At 32.7% G+C, this 24,140-nt stretch overlaps 3 protein-coding genes and 1 pseudogene across 3 annotated transcripts; 2 read left to right on the top strand and 2 right to left on the bottom strand.

Moving 5' to 3' along the window:
• Positions 1-5,047: 5,047 nt before the first annotated feature.
• LOC104729285 (S-protein homolog 32 pseudogene) lies at positions 5,048-5,769 on the bottom strand (annotated as a pseudogene).
• An 8,839-nt stretch (positions 5,770-14,608) lies between these two features.
• Positions 14,609-15,314, top strand: LOC104753933 (RPM1 interacting protein 13-like). The gene is made up of 3 exons (XM_010476115.1): positions 14,609-14,824; positions 14,921-15,007; positions 15,150-15,314. Exons 1-3 carry the CDS (start codon positions 14,609-14,611, stop codon positions 15,312-15,314), a joined length of 468 nt encoding a protein of 155 aa, XP_010474417.1.
• A 439-nt stretch (positions 15,315-15,753) lies between these two features.
• LOC104729276 (RPM1 interacting protein 13-like) lies at positions 15,754-16,661 on the top strand. Its single transcript, XM_010448212.3, has 3 exons — positions 15,754-16,065; positions 16,175-16,261; positions 16,352-16,661. Exons 1-3 carry the CDS (start codon positions 15,850-15,852, stop codon positions 16,469-16,471), a joined length of 423 nt encoding a protein of 140 aa, XP_010446514.1. The 5' UTR covers positions 15,754-15,849; the 3' UTR covers positions 16,472-16,661.
• A 3,740-nt stretch (positions 16,662-20,401) lies between these two features.
• Positions 20,402-21,013, bottom strand: LOC109127445 (uncharacterized). The gene has a single exon (XM_019232118.2). The coding sequence runs from the start codon at positions 20,909-20,911 to the stop codon at positions 20,723-20,725; it is 189 nt and encodes a 62-aa protein (XP_019087663.1). The 5' UTR covers positions 20,912-21,013; the 3' UTR covers positions 20,402-20,722.
• Between the last annotated feature and the right edge of the window lie 3,127 nt (positions 21,014-24,140).

Here is a 24,140-nt window from a genome sequence, read left to right as displayed (position 1 = left end):
ATAGAATGTCAGCTACCTTATTAGAAAAAGTATTGAAAAGTTGTACCTAAAACTGCTTTAATTAGATTAATATATATATATATCTTATTATATTTAAAATTATATTTATGAAATTGTGTTCGGCACAAAATTATTCGTTTTATACATTTACGTAATATTTTAATAATATTGTATAGTGACATAGGTTGACAACAACAACAAAAAATTGTATAGTGACATAGCTTTGTCATTTGTGTAGTAAAGACTAGTGCTGGGCACGGGACGGGTACCCTTGAATTTTCTCCGACTCTTTACTCGTCCCGACCCTAACGGGTAACAGAAAAAATTTACTCATACTCGACCCTTAAATAACGGGTACCCGGAGAAACGGGTACCCGATAAAAAATAATTGACCCTTTACTCGTCCCGACCCTTTATTATTACCCGGAAAACGAGTACCCGATAAAAAAATGTTAATAATCGCAATAATAATTTTATCTTTTGAAATTCAAAAAATGAAAAATTCATAAATTTATGCAATATATAGTTCCTAAATTATAAAATTACGAATTTTGAAAATAAAAATAATATATTAATTCAGTTAGGCTAAGTTGAACTTAGGTTTTAACTCTAAATTTATAAATTAATAATAAATAATAATAATAATAATACAAAATATTAACGGGTATTTACGGGTCGGGTAGCAAAACGGGTAAAAGACCGAGTAACGGAACGGGTATTGAAAACTAAACTAATACCCTATACTCGTCCCTTACTCACGGGTAATATAAATATAATACCCTTTACTCGACCCTAAAGCTGCGGGTACCCTTCTTTTTGGAACGGGTACGAGCCGAGTAACGGGTCGAGTACAGGTAACGGGTATTAGTGCCCAGGCCTAGTAAAGACTACAAGACTGGTGTATTATATTAATCTGTAAGACAACATGCTATGACGAAAACCTAATCTTCACCATCTTTATTTTCTGTATGACTTTAGTGTTCATGTCTTGAATTATGTATCAATATGTATGGAAGAAGATTCAGTGAAGCCCTTTACTATATCACTTTTAATTTTAGGGTAATATTAGTAGTTTATGAAGAAAATAAAGAAAATACCACAACAACATTTTTTTATAGGTAAATACCATAGGGCCTACGTTTTTTTGGAGTAAAAAGACATAATCATCCTTTCTGTTTTATTGTTAGATAGAAAGAGTGAAAGATTTGGTGTGATTTTTAAAAATAGCATGTAATATTTATATTTTACATGTTATATTGAACTAAATAACGTTTAGTTGTAAACCCAAACCGACAAATAGTCTCGTTTTAATTGTAAAATCTAAACCCTAACCATCTAATTTCGTTTTAATTGTAAAATCTAAACCCTAACCATCTCATTTGTGAACCCAAACCAACATATAATTTCGTTATAATTATAAAATCTAAACCCTAACCATCTCATTTATGAACCCAAACCGATATATAGTTTCGTTCTTATTGTAAAATCTAAATCCTAACCATCTTATTTGTGTATCCAAACCGACATATAATTTTGTTTTAATTGTAAAATCTAAACCCTAACCATCTTATTTGTGAACCCAAACCGACATATAATTTCGTTCTAATTGTAAAATCTAAACCCTAACCATCTCATTTGTGAACCCAAACCGACATATAATTTCATTCTAATTGTAAAATTTAAACCCTAATCATTTCATTTGTGAACCCAAACCGATATATAATTTCGTTCAAAAAACAAAAATGACATGATAATTTTAAAAATAACATGTAATATACGTAATGGGTATAAAAATAATTGTATACAAAGAGAGAATGTCCTGTGGACCCTATGGCAGTTTCTTAATTACTTTTGATTTTTTGTGGTATCTAGTACATATTCCCTTAATTTTATTAACGACTCTAAACGTACATGAACAATAAGAGTAGCTACAAATCATGAAAATAAGTAGGTAAAATACCCTTCATTCATGAAGATATATCGCATCTTATAAAGTTAAACTCTACGGTTGCTCAAAAAAGAAAAAAACATAAATAAATAAACTTAAACTCCACTAAATTAATTGCGAAACATACATCGGTTAAACTAATACTGCATGTAGTATACTACTTGTGTTCCCATTAATTACTACATTTGATATTCTTCATCATCATGCATTTATAGATATGGACCCAAAAAAAAAAAAAACATTTATAGATATAAAAAATCACTTAATTATTTTCATTTGTTTTTCACTGTTTCCTAGTTAATATATGGCATGTCAAATATACAAATGAGTTCTTTTGAAAATATATAATCATCAAAGAGCTTTGCAGTGCAAACGAGTAAGGTAATTTTTTTTAATCGTACTGGTAACTAAAAGATTTTCAAAACGAATTTATACTAATCGGAAAAGAAAAAAAAAACATGATCAGTATAAAATGCCATTGCAAGTCATAAGTTGGTACATATTTTTCTTTGAATTCTATATTTCTCACCTACCACCACAACAACCATAGAAATAAAATGACAATAATTTTGATCTTCCTATACTTTTTAATTGAAAAATGAATTATGTTCAAACGAGACACGTGTGATGTTATGATAGGGTAGAGTGTCGTATTGCAAAAAGAGAAGCATCTCACCTACTCCTAATTTGAAAGATGTTCATTGCGAACTCATCTTCTGACTGCCTGAAATTTAAGAAAGCACAAACTTCTCTAGGACCACGAATCAGGTACAAGTATTTACTAATTTTCTACTAATAAGAGTAATCTGTCTGACAACAGTTTCCATTGGATATGACTTTTGTTTTTGTATCGGAAATCTTACAACTAAAAAAATCTAATAAGGTTTATGAAGACCAAAAGTACTATATAAAGGATCATTGATTTGCACACAAAAAAAGGATCACTGAAAAATAAATTATGATTTTGACGAAGTTATCGAAAAACAAACATTCAAAACTCAGAAAAATATCCCTCAGATCAAGATATTTCATGTTTTTGCTGTCGAATTATAAGGTTTTTTTTTTTGCTGGAATAGACACTCTGTATATTGTGAAATTTAAATCATGCAGTCGAATTATTATCCAGTGTTAGTGTACTTAGATCATCGAAGTAACAACACTTGTCAAGTTGGACACTAGGGGTTCTGGGGTTCAGTCTGATGAAGTGATGATTAATCTTCTTAATTTTTTCTTAATCTTCTTAATTATAGTACAAGTGTACAACTTAGATATGTACAATTTTTCCAAAAAAAAATTATGGATAAAGGCTTTGAGTATAGAATTTGTTTATACTTTATAGTAGAGCTTTAATCAAAATAAGGAGTCTATAATATCAATTGAAAGGTTGTCCAAAAATAATAATAATAATAATAATAATATCAATTGAAAAAAAAAAATTGGACGAACTCAATTTTCAAAGTCTTACTAAGAAAATAAAGAATCCCTTTTTTTTTGTTGAGCAAATTCCTACCTACTACCGTGTTAATATGTCATGATCACCGAATGTTCCATATATCACCAATAAAGAATACATAACAATAACATGTTACCTTTTGGCACCCAAATGAATATTAACGTAATATAAATGAAAAAAATGGATAGGAGATGTATCCTTTAGGTGGTTCCTCGACATAAAATTCACAACAAATTATTCGGTACATTTTGATTTTATGCATATGATACATCTACGAACAGGCGTAAATTCTCCAAATATCTTTATATACTTCAATTTCATCATACCAGACTTTATATTATCATATGCAAAAATTAGGACTATCATGATCATGAAGACAACTCTGAGATTCTCCAATCTAGCTTATGCCTTTCATTTAGTTTTGTCGATATGCTTTGATCGATTTGATGCACTATCAACTCTAAATTAGAATCGTATATTACTTATCGATTTGATGCACTATCAACTGCTTTTATCGCATTATTTTAAGTTTATTTGGTAGATATGGCCTTATGGTGATTTGTAAACAAATTATTTCAACCTCTTTAATATGAGATACTTACTTATTTACTTGTATGATTTTCTCAAAGCTCAATCTCCTTCATTTGTTTGTTGATTTTGTAAATGAAATAGAGGCCAAAACTTACAATTAAATATTTTGAATGATAATTTTATTATCAAGTTCGTAGATGTAATCAGAGTTAAAAAATGAAATCTTCCAACGTAAAATATCTTCATCACCATCTATGTAACATTAATTTTTTACTAGTATAATTAATTAACTAACTAAGACCCAAAAAAAAAAAAGAAGAAGTTAAATCCTTGTTCACTCACGGAAAAAAGAAAATGAATGGAGTGGCTGATAATAGTGCATAAATCTTTCATTTTCGAATTATGACCCCGAATATATTTTATACTAGTAAATGAGTTTATTTTTTAAAACGTGTAGAATATCACCGGATGAAATTATATGGTTAGACGGATTCGGATGGAATAATCGACAATGATATAAGTTTTAAATATTTAACATGGTATTACGATACAGGTAAACCATCCCGTCCGATGATATTTATACTTTTTTAGTTTGACAAACATACTATTAAGTATTGCAAAACACTAATATATATGACACTGTACCATCTATATTTTTCTACAAAAACTCAATCTATCTATGATACAAAACCATACAAATTATTCAATAAAAAAATGGTTTTAACCATAGATTAAAAAAAAAAAAGATTTCTAGAAGTTATTCAAATTCAGTTAAAGGAAACAACCAAATCTTAATTATAAAATTTATATAGTTCGAATGTCCCAAAAATTTATTTTATATTCACATATAATAGAATTACTAACAAATGAGTTTTACAATGTAAATGATAGAATCATATTTAATAAATTCATACATCAAGAGTTTTTATTCACATATTATTGTACTGCCTCCTAGTATAGATACTAGCAGTGTTCAAGAAAGCGCTAGGCAGTATTTAGGCGGTGATCCAGCGCCTAGCGCCTAAAACGCCTAATCGGGGTCTAGACGGTTTTTAGGCGGTTTAGGTGTTTACAACATAAAACATTATATATATAAAATTATGTACAAATATATGTTAGAAAAATAAAAAAAATTATAAATTATAAACAAAATTACATTTATTTAAGTTATATTAACAACATATAAACATTTATAATTACGTATACAAATATAAAACTTAATAATTTAAATCTATATAGTTAAAAATCAAAAATAAATATTAAAATTAAATTAATGTAATTTTAAGCGGTTTAGGCGGTCATCTAGGCGTCTACTGAGCGCCTAGCGCCTAGACGGCGCCTAGGCGGCCGCCTAGGCGGCCGCCTAGACCGCTTTCTTGAACACTGGATACTAGATAGCATCCTATACTATCCAATCTAGATCTTTATGGAGATCTTTTGTGCTGTTAGTAAATTTACGTAAGGTTCTTTTTAAATAAATCCCATCTTCTCGGACTCTCCATTCCCACATACGTCCTCTTTTAAATGCTCTAAAATTTACAAATCTAGGCCCTTGTTTTATTGTACACATAAAACGGGTTCTACCAAAAAGGTTACTATGAAAATAATTTACAAATTCCCCTCCGCTTGGTATTACCATTGGGCCCAATACATCTTCTTTAGAAAAACACCTCATCCAAATAGTTTTTTTTTATTTTTGAGTTCGTTGACGATCCTGATTGCGGAACCGGATACATGGCCCAACATACAAAGACAAAACAAAAAAAGGAAAATTGTAAGATTTTTCATTTTTCCTTTTCTTTTTCTTGTAGAGATGTTTATAAAATCTCTTGTTATATGTTTGATTTGTTTTGAAGAGTTTAACTAAACAGTTTTACCATTTAAAGTTTCTTGTTTTTCTATTAATACAAGTTTGCTATTAATAATTGAGGTAACCAATCATCAACCACTATCATTTACGTAAAAATAGGTGGAGTTCCGTGAGTTGCGCAGATTTGTTGGGGTTTGTTAAAAATTATATTTTGTTAAAAGTAATTGGGGTTTGTTAATGGATTTACTGTGTTTTTTTAATGTCTATTTTGAGTTTGTTTTATTTGTATTCACTAACTATTTAGTTTTTTTTTATTGATCAGCTTATCATTTTCTAAATTATGAATAATTTCTTTTGTGTTATTTCTAGGTCTTAGATATTTTGATTGGTTGTTGTTTCCTCTTATGTGGCTTATCTATTTCATAAATCAGATGAGAAGTAAATCACTTAAGCGAGAACAACTGAAACATATAATACTAATAATATGTAACCTATCAATATTTTTGAAGCTGGAAATAGTAGAGTTTGTTGGTTGTAGTTGACCCTTTTTGTTTTTTTTTTTCTGCGCAATTATATTTCGTCTCTCTTCTCTTGCTATATTATTACCAGCCATGGAAGCTAATATAATGTATAGCTTATGAAAAAATGTTTTAAGGTATATATAAAGAATCTTATGAAAAAATCTAAATAAATTCAAACAGGTGTCTGAAGTTAGATCGTAATAGTCCATACTATCACTGGGTGAGTCCGTAGGAAAGTTTGATGTTTTTGGTTCTTTTTTCTCAGGTACTAGAATGCAGTTCCGTTTATCTCTTGCTGTCTTGAGAATCATATTATCTACAAATGTTGAACTTGTAAGAAACTTGTAATAGTCAGAGTTTTATGAAAAAGTAATACTTGAAGTAAATATGATGTAAGAAATAAGAATTCTCTACATAACTGGACGTTTGAAAGTTAAAAGTTTGGGATTCAAGTGAATATGAAATTTAATTAAGTGATACTAACTATGTTTTTGTTCAAAATAACTACTGTTGCATATCACATAAAATCATATATTAATTAAACGAAACCTAAAAAACAAAATAGCAAATATTATAGAGAAAAATTAAACTGATGATAAAAGAGGCTGAGACGTTGGCTCCAACTATTAATCTTCAATGAGAGATGATGTTCATAATGTAGGAAGAATATATATGCAGTACTAATATCCCAAAAAAAAAATTTCAAGAATGAAGACACTTCTTATAACCATAATAGCATATGCTTTATATATATCGAAATAAGCTAAAATAATCTTAGTTGAATACTAAAAATTATTTTTACAAAATTATAAGATTTGAAAATTGGCAGAATTGTAGCTAAGATCATATTATAAATCCATTATTTAATTGAGAATTAATTGTTGCATTAACCTTGATAACAAATCATTTTTTATTGTCATAACAGTTACATAAACTATATAAGAGTTACAAAAATGCAATAATTAAATATTAATATTTTATTATTTATTATTTTAAAAATTATCATTAAATATTTATTGCAATGCTATAAATACTATGGAGGTGACATAAATGTCAACATAAACATAAATAAATAATTGCAATCAATTAAAATTTAGTGCCTTAAAACATAGGTATGATTAGAAATATAAGAGTTACAAAATATTTGATAGAATATGTAAGTTAATAAAATATGTGAGAAAAGTAATAAAAGGAAGAAATTATTGTGAATAAAAACTGATTTTTTGTTATAAATTTAAAAAACATTCAAAGTTACTATAAATATAAATATATGACAGGAAATTCAAGCATCAAATTATAATTTTAAATATACATTTCATTTTTAAAAACAAAATATGATTCAGCTATTTCTTTATATATTTATAAAGTCTATATATTAAAAAATAAGGTAGCTTTTATAATTTGAATAAAATTGTAAAATAATTAAATAATCATATTTTGTGAATTACTATTGAACAATATGATATAACATCTTCAGATAAAATTCAACATTTTATAATTGAAGGTTGTAGTACAAAGATCAGAAGGTTAATGTGGAATTAACTAAGTGATGGAAACGTTCTAATTTGAATAGAAGGTTTCCAGGAAGCTGGTTTAGCTGTGAACCGGTTGGTTCAATTGAGACTGGTTAAGTCTCGGTTATCTATTAAAGCGTCGACACGCTCTTCTCTCATTGGTTACACGCTTGCACGTGTGAGGGTTTGTTAGATCCTTAAAAAGATCTATCGTCTTCTTCCTTTGACTGTATCGATTTCATTGTAGAAAGAGAGAGAGTTATAGAGAGAGAGATCTGAGCGATTGTAACCGACGAAGTATAAGCTCGAGTTTCAGCTGAGTTAGTGGATTCCGGTGTACCCACGCCGGCGAGACGTAGGGCTTCACATCGAAGCCCGAACTCGTTAAATCTTCTTGTGTCGTTTCGTTTTCTCTCTTGTTCTTTTCTCGATTCGAGTTCGTTCTAATCTCAAGCGTGTAAATTAGGTTTCACAAATTGGTATCAGAGCCAAGGCTTCGTCCTAAGTCGAATCAAGATCTACAATGAGTGCGAAGTTGGAAGTCGCGTTGTTCGATGGAACTGGAGATTTCTCCTTATGGAGAACAAGGATGTTCGCACATCTGAGCGTCCTCGGTTTGAAGGATGTGTTATCGGAGCACACACCTCAGGTGCTAACAGAATCCGAAGACTCAGATCCGAGAAAGAAGAAGAAGCTGATCCAGGATGAGGCTACAAGACTCGATCGCTATGACAAGGCAAAGCATGTCATCTTCTTGAATGTTGGGGATAAGGTTTTGAGAAAGATCGAAAAGTGTTATACTGCTGCATAGACGTGGTTAACCTTAGAGCGTCTGTTTATGGTAAAGACTCTTCCAAATAGGGTTTATCTACAACTTAAGGTTTACAATTTCAAGATTCATGAGTCTAAGACTTTAGACGAGAATATTGATGAGTTCTTGAAGTTGATAGCTGATCTTAGTCATCTAGATATAGAGGTTCCAGATGAGGTTCAAGCGGTCTTGTTGCTTAGTTCCCTTCCAGCTAGGTATGAGTTACTCAAGGAGACTTTGAGGTATGGAAGAGAAAGGATCAGGTTTGAGGAAGTTGCGAGTGCTGCTAGATCAAAGGAGATGGAACTTAGGGATAGTAATGGTTTGAAGAATATCTCTGAGGCTCATTTTGTAAGAGGAAGGTCAGAGAACAGAGACCCTCAGCAGAACAACAACAAGAATCAGCAGAGGTCTAAATCAAGAGATGGTGGGAAAAAGATTTGTTGGGTATGTGGAAAGGAGGGCCACTACAAGAAGCAATGTTACAAGTGGCTAGAGAGGAACAAGGGAAAGAATACTCAGTCACAAAACCAAGGCGAGGCAGCAATGGTTAAGGACGATGCTCAGGATTTATTAGGTTTGGTAGCATCAGAGGTTAATTTGGCTACGGAAAACATCAGTCATGACAAGTGGATTTTGGATTCAGCTTGTTCCTTTCACATGACTTCAAAGAGAGACCTGTTCATGGAGATGAACGAGTTGTCAAATGGGAAGGTCAGAATGGCAAACAACACTTACTGTGAAGTGAAAGGAATAAGGTCGATCAGGTTCCAGAACCCGGATGGTACAACGTTTGTTTTGCATGATGTCAGGTTCATGCCTGATATTTCTCGAAATTTGATATCTCTTGGCACTTTGGAGTTGAAAGGATGTGAGTTTAAAAGAGAAAATGGTGTTCTCAAAGTCGTGAAAGGTTGTACAGTGTTCATGAAGGGTACGAGGGGCCAAACACTTTATATTCTAGATGGGTTTGCTAAGTCTGCAGAAGCACACGTTGCAGAGTTGAATGAGCTGGCTGTCTCTGCTCAAGCAGATGAACAAAATCTGTTGTGGCATAGTCGATTAGGACACATTGGTCAGAAAGGTCTTCAGGTTCTTGCTAAGAGAGGTTGCTTCAAGGACAGTAAAGTTTCGGGAGTTGACTTCTGTGAAGATTGTGTCTTCGGTAAGACTCACAAGGTGAGTTTTGGTTCAGCTCAACATGTCACCAAGGAAAAATTGGACTATGTGCATTCTGATTTGTAGGGTTCTCCTAATGTACCTATGAGTTTGGGGAGATGTCAGTATTTCATCTCCTTCACAGATGATTATTCCATAAAAGTTTGGATTTACTTCTTGAGATCCAAGGATGAGGCGTTCAGGAGTTTCGTTGACTGGAAGAAGATGGTGGAGACTCAATCAGAAAGAAAGGTTAAGAAGCTTCGCACAGACAACGGTCTGGAGTTCTGCAATCAACAGTTTGATCGTTTCTACAAAGATGAAGGTGTTGTCAGACACAGGACATGCACCTACACTCCTCAACAAAACGGAGTGGCAGAGAGACTCAACAGAACCATTATGAACAAGGTTCAGAGTATGTTAAGTGAGAGTGATCTCGGTCAGAGGTTTTGGGCAGAAGCTGCATCTACAGCAGTTTATTTGATAAACCGATCTCCCTCTTCAGCCATTGATTTCAAGGTCCCTGAGGAGATGTGGACGTCGGTGATGCCTTCCTTAGATGGTTTAAGGAGGTTTGGTTGCTTAGCATATATTCATTCAAATGAAGGAAAGTTAGAGCCAAGTGCAAAGAAAGGAGTCTTCACTGGTTACCCAGATGGTGTTAAGGGGTTTCGGATATGGGTTCTAGACGACAAGAAGTGTGTTATCAGTAGGAACATGGTCTTCAAGGAGGACGTGATGTTCAAGGACTTTAAGTCTGACTCAGCACAGGTAATGATCAACTTGTTTTGTCTACTGATAAACCTTTAAGTTTTGATTTTGCAGGTGAATACAGGATCTTAGGAGATTCTTCTCAAGGTGGAGTTCTACCGGAACAGGGTGATTCTTCTAAGCAGGTCGTGGTTGATCCTGAGGTTCAGAGTACCGAAGTTGCAAGTCAAAGTGGAAGTCATCAGGACCCAGGTAGCTATCAGTTAGCCAGGGATCGAGTCAGAAGACAGGTTGTGCCGCCAGTGAGGTTCTGGGATTATGATATAGGCACCGAGGAGGATGATATGGAGGCATATGTGTGTTTTTTGTCTGAAGATGGAGGTCTCACTGAGCCGGAAAGCTTTGTTGAGGCTCTCAGGGATCCATATAGTGACATATGGATGGAAGCAGCTACAGAGGAAATCAGTTCTCAGTACAAGAACAACACCTGGGATCTGATAGACAGGCCAAAAGACTGTAAGCCAATAAGCTGCAAGTGGATCTTCAAACGGAAAGCAGGAATGACAGACTCTGATCCACCTAGGTTTAAGGCAAGGCTGCTGGCCAGAGGCTTCTCGCAAAAGGAAGGAGTTGACTATCAGGAGATCTTTGCTCCGGTCGTCAAACATGTCTCTATTCGGTATATGTTAGCAGCAGTGAATCACTATAATATGGAGCTGCATCAGTTGGACGTGAAGACGGCCTTTCTACACGGGTATTTAGATGAGTATATCATCATGGAGCAACCAGAAGGGTTTGTAAGCAAGAAATATCCGGAGAAAGTTTGCTTACTAAAGAAGTCACTGTATGGGTTGAAACAAGCACCTAGACAGTGGAATAAGAGGTTTGATGAGTTCATGACTCAAATTGGTTTCAACCGGAGCAACTATGACAGTTGTGTGTATTACAAGAAGGTTAAAGGTAGAGCTTATGTTTACCTACTTCTTTATGTTGATGATATGCTAATAGCTTCGACGGATGCAGACTTGATCCAGAGCTTGAAGTCTTTGTTGAGTTTGGAGTTTGAAATGAAGGATCTTGGAGAGGCTAAGAAGATCCTAGGGATGGAGATTGTTCGTGATAGATCAACAAACAGGTTGAAGATTTCTCAGGAGAGTTACTTAAAGAAGATTCTTGGAAGTTTAGAATGGATTAAGCAAAGTTTGTTGCGACTCCTCTTGGTGCTCATTTCAAGTTAAAGGCTGCGTCTGAAGAAAAGTCAAGTCGACAGGCATATTACATGAGAAAAATTCCTTATCAAAGTGCAGTGGGAAGTCTCATGTACGGGATGATAGGTACCAGACCTGATTTGGCTCATCCTGTGGGTCTGATCAGCAGGTTTATGAGTCGACCTATCAAAGTTCATTGGCAAGCAGTTAAATGGGTCTTCAGGTATTTGAGGGAATCTATTGATTTGGGTTTAAGCTTCAGGAAGCAGGGAGAATTTGTTGTCACTGGTTACTGTGATTCTGACTATGCGTCAGATGCTACTCAAAGGAGGTCTACTTCCGGTATGGTTTTTACTGCAGGAGGCAATCCTATCAGTTGGAGGTCAACTCTTCAAAAAGTGGTAGCTCAGTCTTCTACCGAGGCTGAGTACATTGCATTGTCTGGAGCTGTTAAGGAAGCAATGTGGCTTAAGGGTTTAGGAGAAGAACTTGAGTTTCCGCAGGATACGGTAAAGGTGCATTGCAATTCGCAGTGTGCGATAGCTTTGTCAAAGAATGCAGTGTTTCATGAAAGGACAAAACACATTGATGTCAAGTATCACTTCATGAGAGATCTCATCAGCAAGGGCGTTATCAGTGTAGTAAAGATTCCCACGGAGAGCAATCCTGCAGATATCTTTACTAAGGTACTACCAGTTTGGAAGTTTCAGGAAGCATTACAGATGCTTCGAGTCTCGAGAAATTAGGGAGTCCAGTTTTGGACGTTAAGCAGGTGTCCGGGTTTGGATACAAGGATTCACCAAGAAAGAGATCTTTGACTAAGGTGGAGATTTGAAGGTTGTAGTACAAAGATCAGAAGGTTAATGTGGAATTAACCAAGTGATGGAAACGTTCTAATTGGAATAGAAGGTTTCCAGGAAGCTGGTTTAGCTGGTGAACCGGTTAGTTCAATTGAGACTGGTTAAGTCTCGGTTATCTGCTAAAGCGTCGACTCGCTCTTCTCTCATTGGTTACACGCTTGCACGTGTGAGGGTTTGTTAGATCCTTAAAAAGATCTATCGTCTTCTTCCTTTGACTGTATCGATTTCATTGTAGAAAGAGAGAGAGAGAGTTGTAGAGAGAAAGATATGAGCGATTGTAACCGACGAAGTATAAGCTCGAGTTTGAGCTGAGTTAGTGGATTCCGGTGTACCGACGCCGGCGAGACGTAGGGCTTCACATCGAAGTCCGAACTCGTTAAATCTTCTTGTGTCGTTTCGTTTTCTATCTTGTTCTTTTCTCGATTCGAGTTCGTTCTAATCTCAAGCGTGTAAATTAGGTTTCACAATAATGTATTACTTTGAATCAAAATTCTTTTCTTTAAAAAGAAACAAAAAATAAAGGAGACATGGCAATAAACAGATGTCATGTGACAGTCTCTGAAAACAAGTTTTTAGTGGTTCTCTACTTTATTATATAAGATACTATTTAATTGGATAAAAAGTATATTGTGAAATTATAGAATATGTATTGTAAGAATTTTGGTAATTGGAATAGTTGAAGTTTGAGTTAAAGAAAGAAACTAGCGATCAACTATGCACATAAGTAAACGGATTAGCGTCTAAGCTTTGAAAGCTACATGTAGCTATAAAAAAATTCACCACTTATTTTCTATTTTCTTCTTCGACTCAGCCATTATTAAATCTGCCGGCTAAGCTACAAAACAAAATATTTTAGTTTTATATAAACATCATATGTCATACTATGCAATTTAAGTATTAAACAAGTAGCAGTCAAAAATTCATGGTTTCAATTTTCATTGATTTTTGCAACAGGATACTCAAATTCTTCTTTTCTAAGGGTCATGAAACATCTGAGATCTTCAGAGGAACTTTGTTTATTTTATTAAATGAACAGAGTTGTAAATTTATGTGCATTGTGGCCACATGTTTACGTGTATATATCTTTTATCCAAAAAAAAACATAATAAAATCTAAGGTATTGTGTTCTTTTTCTTTTCCTTTTTTTGGATCAAAAGGTATTGTGTTTTTCTTTAACAATTAATTTATATCCTTAGATTTTATTTAATTTTTTGGTACACGTGAACATGTGGTCATGTGGGCATAATGCACATAAATTTACAATGATGCAGAGACCAGAATGAAAGACGCAGCAAATACTTAATCTGAAAGTCCAAATCATACGTCCACTTCCTGGGAGATCCTATAAACACAAACAAAAAAAAGTCCAAATCATAAAATTTATTGAACCATAATATATAGGTGAGATACAAGTACAATTTTGACTGACACAATATCAACCACTCAACTAGCCATATTGTAGTATCTTAAACAATACCATTTTCACTACTTCCTCGTCAGTCCATATTTTGGTGCTACTTCGTGTTTTTTATCGACTCGGAATATCTCTATTAATTTGGGACCTTCAAATACCAACTTTTGAAAAATTATGCTCAGCTTAAAAAAAAAAAAAAAACCTTTCAATAAATAAAAAAAAACTGCAATACAGCTCCTAAAAATAATTCTTGTATATTAATTAACGGAATAAAAAAAACTCGAAACATACGATAAAAAATTCAATCCCTAATTATGTTCAAAATTTGACAACTTGATAAACTTGTGATGTTTTGCACTGGAAAAACAACAATATTGTGCCATTTTCGTCAATTATAGAATGACGAGTTAAATGTTTCGTTATCAGTGTACAATGTATTATTTTCCAAGTATGATTTTATTCAGGTTGACTGACACTTTATAGTTTTCGGCCATTAAGTTGGCCCATATTGTTAAAGCATAAAGGCCTTCCTCTCATCTCAATTCTCTTTAATAAGTCAGAGACCACTCTTTTTGTTAGTAAAATATAGAGACCTTACTCTCATTGCAACGTTTGGTCTTCCAGTACTCTTTCATTTAGATCTTTGCGAATTGGTTTTGGATAGAGACAATGGAGAGGAAGGCGAGAACAACGACACCATCTTTGGAAAAAGAAGGGAGTCCTCTCAGAGGCATTTTATGCGTGAAAACCATCCAAGACATGAAGAGATTCGAGGAAACAGAGGACTGCTTCATCCTCGATTTCAATCCTTTTGATTCATTCGACGTTAAAAGACTCAACTTTTCTGGTGATAAAGATCTCGCCATCATCCATGAGACAGGACAGGTTCGAGTTTTTGAAATTAGGGTTTTGATTAATTAGGGTTTAGTTATACGTTTATAATCTTGAAATTGTTATATAAAAGAAAAAACTCTTGAGCAGGTTGCTTGTAGAGATTACCCACATCCAAGACATCTATGCTTGAATTTTCCATTTGGATCAACTTCTAATGCAACTCACTGTGAGATGGTAAGGAAAAAAAAATATAGAAGTATGAAATGGATTAACTTGTTGCCTAATGTTTTTTAAGTCTCCTATGAAACTGTCTGTTTTGTCGATTAAATATGGAAAGTATTTTAATAGTATAGAGTTCAACAATATTATTATGCAGTGTTACTGTTACGTGTGCGATAAGCCTGCTCCTTGTGCACAGTGGAAGTCTTCGCATTGCAATGCTTCAGCGGACTCTATGGAGCGGAAGCTGAAGCTACTGACCATTGAGAGTGGGAACTCTTACTATGACTCCGATTACGATGAATATGACTCCGATTACTAGCTTTGGAAGACTTATGTCTGAACTAATTATCGAGATTGGTAATGTAATCTGAAATGCATTGATAATGTTCGAAATGACAATGCCAAAATATACGCTTCCTGAAGGGTTCCAGTATAATAGTATTTTGCAGTGAATTTATAGAACAGACCAAACCTTGAACTAACAGCTTGTTTGACAAGCAGTAACGTTTCCTAGTCCCAATTTGCGAAACTTCAATATGTATCAGCTTGTAACATATCATTCTATATAGAGTACGGGGCAAGAAGAAAGTGATGTGTTTACATTATTATTCATAACATGCTTAATTATAATTTTATAAAAACCATAGTTTTAATTTTAATAAGTCAAGTCACTAATCTAATTGGGCCCTAATAATATTTAGGCCCATATTATCAAACCACGAAAGGCCTTTATAATTGCTCCATCTAAGACTCTAACCCTGAAAACGTGCGGAAGGAAGAAGGGCAACGTTTTCGAGTCTCTAGTCTTCCGTTTCTACCTCTGCGAGTTATTGTTGTGACTTGTGAGAGAGGAAATGGAGACAAAAGTGGTGAAAGAAGATGACACACCACTCAGAGGCATATTCTGTTTGAAAAGAAGACAAGACATGAAGAGATTCGAAGAAACAGAGGACTGTTTTATCCTCGAGTTCGATCCTTTTGATTCGTTCGACGTTAAAAGACTTACCTTTACCGATGATGATCGTGAGGGTGGTGATAAAGATTTAGCTATCATCCATGAGACAGGCCAGGTTTGAGGGTTTTTTATTTTTTGGAATTAAGGGTTTTTTAATTTTTTGAAATTAGGGTTTGTAATTTTTTTGAAAGTTTGATGAAATCTCATAATATGATTGTAAACAGGTGGCTTGTAGAGATTATCCACATCCAAGACATTTATGCTTGAAATTTCCTTTTGAATCAACTCCTAAATCAAGCGATTGTGATTTGGTAATTTTAAAAACACTTTCATCTTCTTTGTATGTTTTTTTGGTCATTTTTAATAAATTTTGGGTTTGATGTTTTAATCTTACAATGCAGTGTTATTGTTACATCTGCGATAAGCCTGCTCCTTGTGCAGAGTGGATCGTATCGCGTTCGCAGAATTGGCATTGCACTGCTTATGACTCTGCTTTGTGGAATTCGTTAAGGAGAAAGTGAAGTATGGTTGGTTACATTTTAAGGATTAGAGAGCTCTTTCTTATTACTTTATCAGTTAGGTAGCTTCTTTGTCTATGACTTAGAGTAACAGATCGATTTAGTTTCAGGAGAATTATTGCGATGTAACGATATTTCCTCAGTATGAAATGGTTTAATGCATTGAAGTTGTTTTGCAAATTTCGAAACGAAACCAGCGGTGTCTTGATAAGTATGCGATGATATTGCTTCCTATTTGCAAGTTTGCAACCTTTAAAGTATTTCAAAGTATAATGAAACGGCACAGCAAGAAGTTTGCATTATGTGTTTGTTTCTTCACCTTTTATATATCCGAAGATGAGTCTTCTCATGTTCCTTTGTGGGGCATTTGCTTTGTTCTTTCAATTTTAGCTTAGAAATGCAATAATGGCTGGGTTTGTTTCACTAGATTTGACTCAATGATGGCTTACTAACTCTGATTTTTACATATCTTCTGCAACTTCAAGTGATTAGAAACTCAGAGACTTATGTACTAATGTAATGGGCCTGTTATTGTGGCAGTGTGGGACTTGGTTTTTTATATAACATTGACTATTGACCTTTTTAAGTACATTCTACTCCTTATAAATGTTGATGTTCACGGTTTGAAATATTTTGTATCTGAAAATCTAGGTGTACATTTTGTAACTAGGAACACATCCATGAATTGTTCTCCACATAAGCTAGTCGTCCACATGGTTGAGGATTTCAATACGTGCGTGGGCTCGAGTAATCGATTCTCATAAATACTACAGTATATATCTATCACTGGTCAGCATGAAGGTGCCAACGCACCGCGACCTTGTACGCATTAAAACCAACTTTAAAAACTATTTTTATCGATCTTGAATAGTGCCATGTATATGATGTAGGAGCTAGAACTTCAAACATCGTATTCCATATTTCCTCTCTAAGTATATATAGTACTAGTACAAATAGCGAGTGTATATAATCTAACATGTCTAGTAGATCTATACGTTCTATACATTAACTAATAATGCAATTTTTTGTTCCTTTTTGTTAGTTAGGAAGACTAGATTAAACAAACACATGGAATTGGAAATAACTTGAGCTGTAGTTTACTTGCGGTATGTATGTAGTTGTGAAATTATAAGTTATATATATCATAAAAAAAAAAATACATAGTGTGGATATAATACTAATGCATCAAAATTACCTGAATAATATACCTTGCACTCTTTTTGATAAGTTTATGTTTTCTTTCTATCTTATATGATAGAAATGATATGATATGGTACTGCACATTTAGTGGAAAACTTGTCTTCAACAAACAACTGTCAGTGGCTGTATCAATTACAGTTTTTTATGGGTCGTACTAATATTTTAAGGAGTTAGACGTTCAATAAATTTATTTCACAACTCCCGTAGTTTTTATGATATCAATAATGATCGTAACTGGTTGCAAACCACCAATAGAGGGATGAGAAACGATGCAATCGAATTTGATTACGCAATAGTAAAATATACTACTAAAATGGTTTTAAAAATGGTCAAGTCGTCTTATGAAGTCTCGCAAGTTGATATGGGTTGTTGTAAAGATACTGTATTTGTTTTTTTCAGGATGAGCTGTAAAGAAAAATGCTTAGTATATTGTTTTTTTTTTTTTTTTTTTTTTTGTGTGTGTCTTTTTGATAACGAGTGCTTAATAATATTGTTGTAGTTTGTGAAGGAAGGCAGTGGTGGATCTAGGAAAATTGTTTGATGGGTTCAAAATGGATTCAAACTCACAATTGGTTGGTTTCAAACTCATATATATATCTAAAAATTTGGTGTAAGTTAGAACAATTTTTAAATTTTATTGGTGTCAATTGCAGCCATAATAGTCAATGTGCATACTTAAAAGTTAAAACAGTAGTTAAATATGTTATGTTAAGTTTACTAATGAATTCATATTAAGATTTTTGGTGACCCACATGCCGGCCAATGCCAGGACGCGTTTAGCGAACGTAACAAATCTCGACGAAACCATTCCTTTCCTACAGTGTTCATATCTCGCCTTACCGAATCACTATTTTTGTTTCTTGTTCCTGTGTTTTTTCCTCCGTGTTATTTAAAAATTAACTGGAAAATGACTTTGAAGGTTACTTTTTCTTTCAAATAAGATAAATTAACCATAAGATCCAAACTTGTGTAGTTCAAATAAAAAGTCTTCGAGTTTTTGCATTGCTTAAAACTTATATTTTATACGAAGTGTGGAAAGCTTTCATAAAAATATTCAGTATTTGGACTAATTAGTATATATGAAAGCTTAAGACATAAAAATATGCTCCTTTGTTTTAACTTAAGGGTTTCCAAATCGTGAACAGAAGATATATATGAACCGTGGAAAGCTATCAGGACAAGAGATTAAAATCTTAAGACATAAAAATATTCAGTATTTTGTTTTAACTTAAGGGTTTCCAAACCGTGAACAGAAGATATATATGTAATTTAAGATCCAAAACTTTCATACAATTTATTTTGTCTCGCTAACGTCATGCACTTTTTTTTCCCGTAATTTGCTCCTTTTCATCCATTATATATGTAACCAACTTTGTCTCTCTTGCTATCACTTCTCTATATATATATATATATATAGTCCTCATCCATATGTTTATATATAATATTTCGAATTTTCGAATCTAATATAAGTTGCTATATGGTAGTAAGACAAGTTGCATCATGTAGACAAAAATGTACTTTTTTCTTTCAAACATATTACAGACAACAGATATCAACAATGTTCAGCGAATGATTCGGTGCACTTTGTGCATGTGTGCATAGTCTTGGTTACTATTGGATTTACGACTTATCTGGTATGTTTGTTAAAGAACTAAGATCTTGAGTTATGCTATCAATCTGTGAGCTTCGCCAAATTATAATTTTCATATGGTTTTGGATCTTCCTAATTTGAATTTAATAACAACAAGTGATGGTTTGCTACATATATCCATTTTACTCACATGCACCAATGGTTTAAAATTGTTAGTTTCAACTGGTTTGTTTTGAGCGTAAATATTTGCGTGAGATAATGATAAAAAGAAATAGTTTAATAGTATATATACATTGTAAACATAACTAAAAAACATTGATAAACATCACAGACAAGTGATGTCAGTGATGTGCTTTCATTATATTTGCGTTTCGCATTCGAATGTATATAAGAAGACCATTATCTAAAGTTTATAAACTGATACAAATTAAAATGCAGATAAACATCATTTGGTATTTTCTTTTTCGCCTACACATACTCATTCAGTTATCAGCGTATTAAGTCATAAAAACTAGCATATATATGTACTGGCAAAGTGGCAATATATATTTCTTCTTTTTGTTTATCTCAGTTAGAAAAGTGATATACAGTTGTGAAAGAGTAATAATTTACCTTGAAGATTGAAAAAAAAAAATTGAAAATGAAGATACATAAAGATCGCGTTTTGTGAAACAAATTATACAGTATAATTTATACTTACGTTCTTTTGGCTTCATTCGTTTGATTCAATTCAGTAAACGATTTCTCCCACAAATGTATTATTTTCTCTAACAGCTTTGGAAGTGTAGACAGTAACGCACTTGTCTCTTACGACTTTATAAAGATGGCGTACGTTACAAACTCACCATTAAATTAACTAAGTTGAACGTTCAAAGTCTTCAACCGATAAACTATAAATTAATACCACTCCGTGTCTCCGACCATAGTTATCAACTTGGCTACTTCATACTATGTTTTATAATAAGTGGAAAATTAATTACTGAGCAAAATGCCTCTCACTCCTTTTTAACTGACGTGAGCAATGACTTCAAATGTCAAGACTAGGTATCAAAGTTAATCGTATACTAATGTAAGAAAAAGAAAAAAAAGTCAAATAATTAACTCAACACACCGTTTCTTTGTGATTTGTGAAAGCTATTGAATAAAGACTAAATGCTCACAAGATTTCATTAAACAAAATAGAGATCAGTACAGATCAGGATCATAAGCTTTGACGACAATGTTAAAATGCTAAATTACATGGAAACCAAAAAAAAGCTCGAACAAAAATTATTAGTTCTTCAAAAGTTCAAAACCATTAATTATCTCTATATAAAATTAGATACGGATATACAAAGCTCTATGCGGTTCAAGATGACGGCGAGACACTCGGTAAAACTCTCAGTCGGTTAGGTCATAAAGAGAGACGAAGCAAATCTGAAGTCAAAAACTTAGTAATGCGACCAGAAAAAGAAGTAACAAAATCAGAAGTCGACGAGATGAGAAGAGAAATCAGGAATCGTCGACGTGGAAGAAGGTGTTGGAAGAAGAAAACCACCGATCCTTATGGCGTTTCTATCTCCGGTACGCCGTGGAAGAATCCCGGCGGTGAGTTTAGCTAGAGCCGTCGTGTACTCAACTAGTAGCTCAGTTATAATCACTACTGATATCATTCTTGATTTTTCTCTTTGAAACTTATAATATTTTGAAAAGAGAAAAAAAAAACAGATCTAGACAAATGAAAACTTGATGATGAGTAGTGAGAATGTGAGAGACCTCTTTGTCATTTATATAGACCACCATTTACATAATCTATTTTTTTTTTTTTATATTATTTAAAATTTCTTAGATCTCAGTTTTATAATCACCCGCTTCTCACGCTCACTGCACATTACATGTAGAACAAATCAAGTTGGAATTATTAAAGGAAACTAAAATAAAAGGTCCTATAACTGATAATACATATATATCATTGGGACTTCAGTTTTTTGGCGAAAGAATATTTTGGTTTTTCTTTACCAAACAGATGTATATACAGGAGAAGTTAATTGATTAAACGAATATAGCAGCTGGATTCATCAGAATTTGTTGTTTTGCAATCATATAGAAATAGTACGAATACTGAATAACTTTATATATATTTAGTATTTGTGTAGGAGAAAACTTTTGCATAGTACATGCATACCAATAATTCATTTGGATATAACTGGGAATCCATTACATGTAGTTAGTAGTTAGTAGTTACATATATAATAGTACTAGATATATAAGACTATATATATGGATGAAGAGTTACTTTGTATATGCGAAACTTCTCCAATATATTTTTGTTGGATTACTAACCAACAGAATAAAGACTCTCAACAATCGATATGATTGAACTTATACTAATCAACAAGAGTATATTATTTTTTCTTCTTTTCTAGTTGTATAAAGGATATCAAATATTTTGTGTCGACTCTTGTTGAAGGTATACTTGATTAGTAAGTAGTTAATGGCTTATTTAATGGTGTGTATACAATTTAACACGGTCACATGTTGCCCCAATCTTACATCATCACATTTAATGAATATATAGGTGTTTAATCAGCCGAAATTGAGATAAGTTGTCAATGCATTTTTCTAATGTCCCAAGTATTATCGTAGCTAACCAAATTTTATACTAGTTTTTTTTATTTATTTTTTAATTTTGTTTTGCAGAGATTCAAAGAGTGGACTTTGAATAAAGAAATTAGATATCTTTACGGGGGGGGGGGGATTATCAATTAGATCGATATCGAGCGGTTCATGTAAAATTTGATATGATTGCACCTCTTTTTCCACCACCTAATTAGTAATACACTAATCAAGTTTTAAATTTATTTTGTAACTGGAAAACTAAAAGAAAAGCTAATTTTTTGTTTTAATATTAGAGTCTAATACTTATAAAAAGTAATTCTAACTATATAGTAATTTAGTAGATGCTTTTTTCGTTTATTGTAGACATTGAATCAAAATATGAAATGATGCATATATTAAGGAGTGATCAACGTGATATGATTTGATTACAATCTTAGATTAGAATCTCTGTTTATGTTAAGTGTATATTTCTTCATAACTCTCTTAGAATACCCTAGCTCATCGACACTCATGTATATATACCTCTTCTCTGTAAATCAATAATATCATCGAGTCATATAACCTTTAATATGGTATCAGAGCAGATTTAATATCAAAAAAAAAAAAAAAAATTTCCTCTATTCTTCTTCTTCTCCGTTTTCTCTATTTTTTTTTTTTTTTCCTCTATGTCTTCAGCCTCTTCTCCTACGATGACCGATACTATCGTTACCAACAACCAAACTAATCATGAGATATATTACGTCTTATTGCCAAAATCGTGATTCATGCATGAAATACAGATCGATATAATGGTTTTATCACAAATGTGAGAATGTTGGGGAGACTGTTTTTTTCTCTTTTCAATGAATAAATATGTTATACGACTTGGTTGATCTTATGACATATTTAAATGAGATATTTTACGCCATCATCGATTCATTTATACTCGATTATAAAATCCAGTCTATCAGTATTGACAAACTGTACGTTCACATTTTGTGACAAATAAATATTAGAAGTAAAATATATTTTCTATGTTGGAGCTTTGTATGAACTCGAACATATATAATCAATGAAATAAATTTCAAAGTCACATTCCATAAATTTCAAAGTCATACATCAATTTTCACTCTACAGTTTAACAGAGGGTCGTATAATAATAGGTCATATGAGAGTTACAACAATCATTAAACTAAGAATCAACCAATAGTTTTAAAATAATTTACCTAGTAAGGACATAATTGGCTAATCACCAACACCATGTCACCATCAGATAGTCAATTTAACAAGGACGTATATAAACATTCTTTTACTAAATTTACATCGACATGATTGTATAAAAATATTATATATTCCCTCAAGCTTCTAAGTCAGTGTGTCTGTGTGTGTGTATGTGTAAATGCATAGTGTAATGTCACAGAATTCGTTTTGTCCAAATGTTACTTAAAAGTTATAACTATATACATTTTGTCCAAATATGAAACTATACGTACGGATAGAAATATATCGGGAAACAGCAGTATATGTAGATTTATTGTGTTTTTAAGATATACAAATAATAGTAATCTCACTGAGATCAATAATGAGTGAAGAGATTATAAAAGTATACGTGTCTACATGTACTTATACATGTTCTATAGAAATATACGATGTAGATTTTCTCAACCCCTCTCCTAAAGAATAATGTGGACTTCGTTCCAGCTTTGATTAAATTAGGCCATTTTTTCAAGATTTCATTCATATATTGATTTAATTGACACATCCAACGAGAGTCACGTGATCCGAGAGATTATCGAACGACGTGATTGATTTAGCTTGATTTGAAAGGAATCGGGACGACTTTAATTAGGTCGTATTCTTCATGGCTTTCCCCAAGTATGATTAGAGGTTATTACGAGAGTGACGATATATTGGCTTCATATTGTTTAAAAGCCAATAGCATATAAAATATACTATATTTTTTTTTTTGAATAAATAGCATATAAAATATTAATCAACTAGAACCAATATTAGGCCAATGGTTTAAAGTATACAAATTGGATCCAAGTACTCACCCTATTATTTACACCATGTTATAAAATATTGGTAAAATTAGATTTTGGACCATAGAAAAGATTGAGGTCTAGACTCGAACCTCTCGTAATTAACAACAAAAAAAGAAGATATTAATCGTCAGTCAACTAACAACGAACCATACATTATCTATCTACTTGTTTAGGTGGGTTGCACTGAAACAACTTTTATACTTTTCTCTACCTAATCATTCACTATTTTATTAGCCACTCTGTTTTAGCACCTAATTAT

This window comes from Camelina sativa, chromosome 2 (assembly GCF_030686135.1).
Source record: "Camelina sativa cultivar CO46 ecotype springtype chromosome 2, ASM3068613v1".
Taxonomy (NCBI): domain Eukaryota; kingdom Viridiplantae; phylum Streptophyta; class Magnoliopsida; order Brassicales; family Brassicaceae; genus Camelina; species Camelina sativa.
The sequence above is the reverse complement of the archived record's forward strand: the minus strand, read 5'-3'. Positions and strand labels throughout refer to the sequence as shown.

Excerpts from the sequence above, each read along its gene's own strand:
- LOC104753933 (XM_010476115.1), top strand. The coding sequence starts at position 14,609 with ATGGAGAGGAAGGCGAGAACAACGACACCATCTTTGGAAAAAGAAGGG. Across the intron at positions 14,825-14,920 it reads TCATCCATGAGACAGGACAG|GTTGCTTGTAGAGATTACCC; the intron begins GTTCGAGTTTTT and ends ACTCTTGAGCAG. Across the intron at positions 15,008-15,149 it reads ATGCAACTCACTGTGAGATG|TGTTACTGTTACGTGTGCGA; the intron begins GTAAGGAAAAAA and ends ATTATTATGCAG.
- LOC104729276 (XM_010448212.3), top strand. The coding sequence starts at position 15,850 with ATGGAGACAAAAGTGGTGAAAGAAGATGACACACCACTCAGAGGCATA. Across the intron at positions 16,066-16,174 it reads TCATCCATGAGACAGGCCAG|GTGGCTTGTAGAGATTATCC; the intron begins GTTTGAGGGTTT and ends GATTGTAAACAG. Across the intron at positions 16,262-16,351 it reads AATCAAGCGATTGTGATTTG|TGTTATTGTTACATCTGCGA; the intron begins GTAATTTTAAAA and ends CTTACAATGCAG.
- LOC109127445 (XM_019232118.2), bottom strand. The coding sequence starts at position 20,911 with ATGATATCAGTAGTGATTATAACTGAGCTACTAGTTGAGTACACGACG.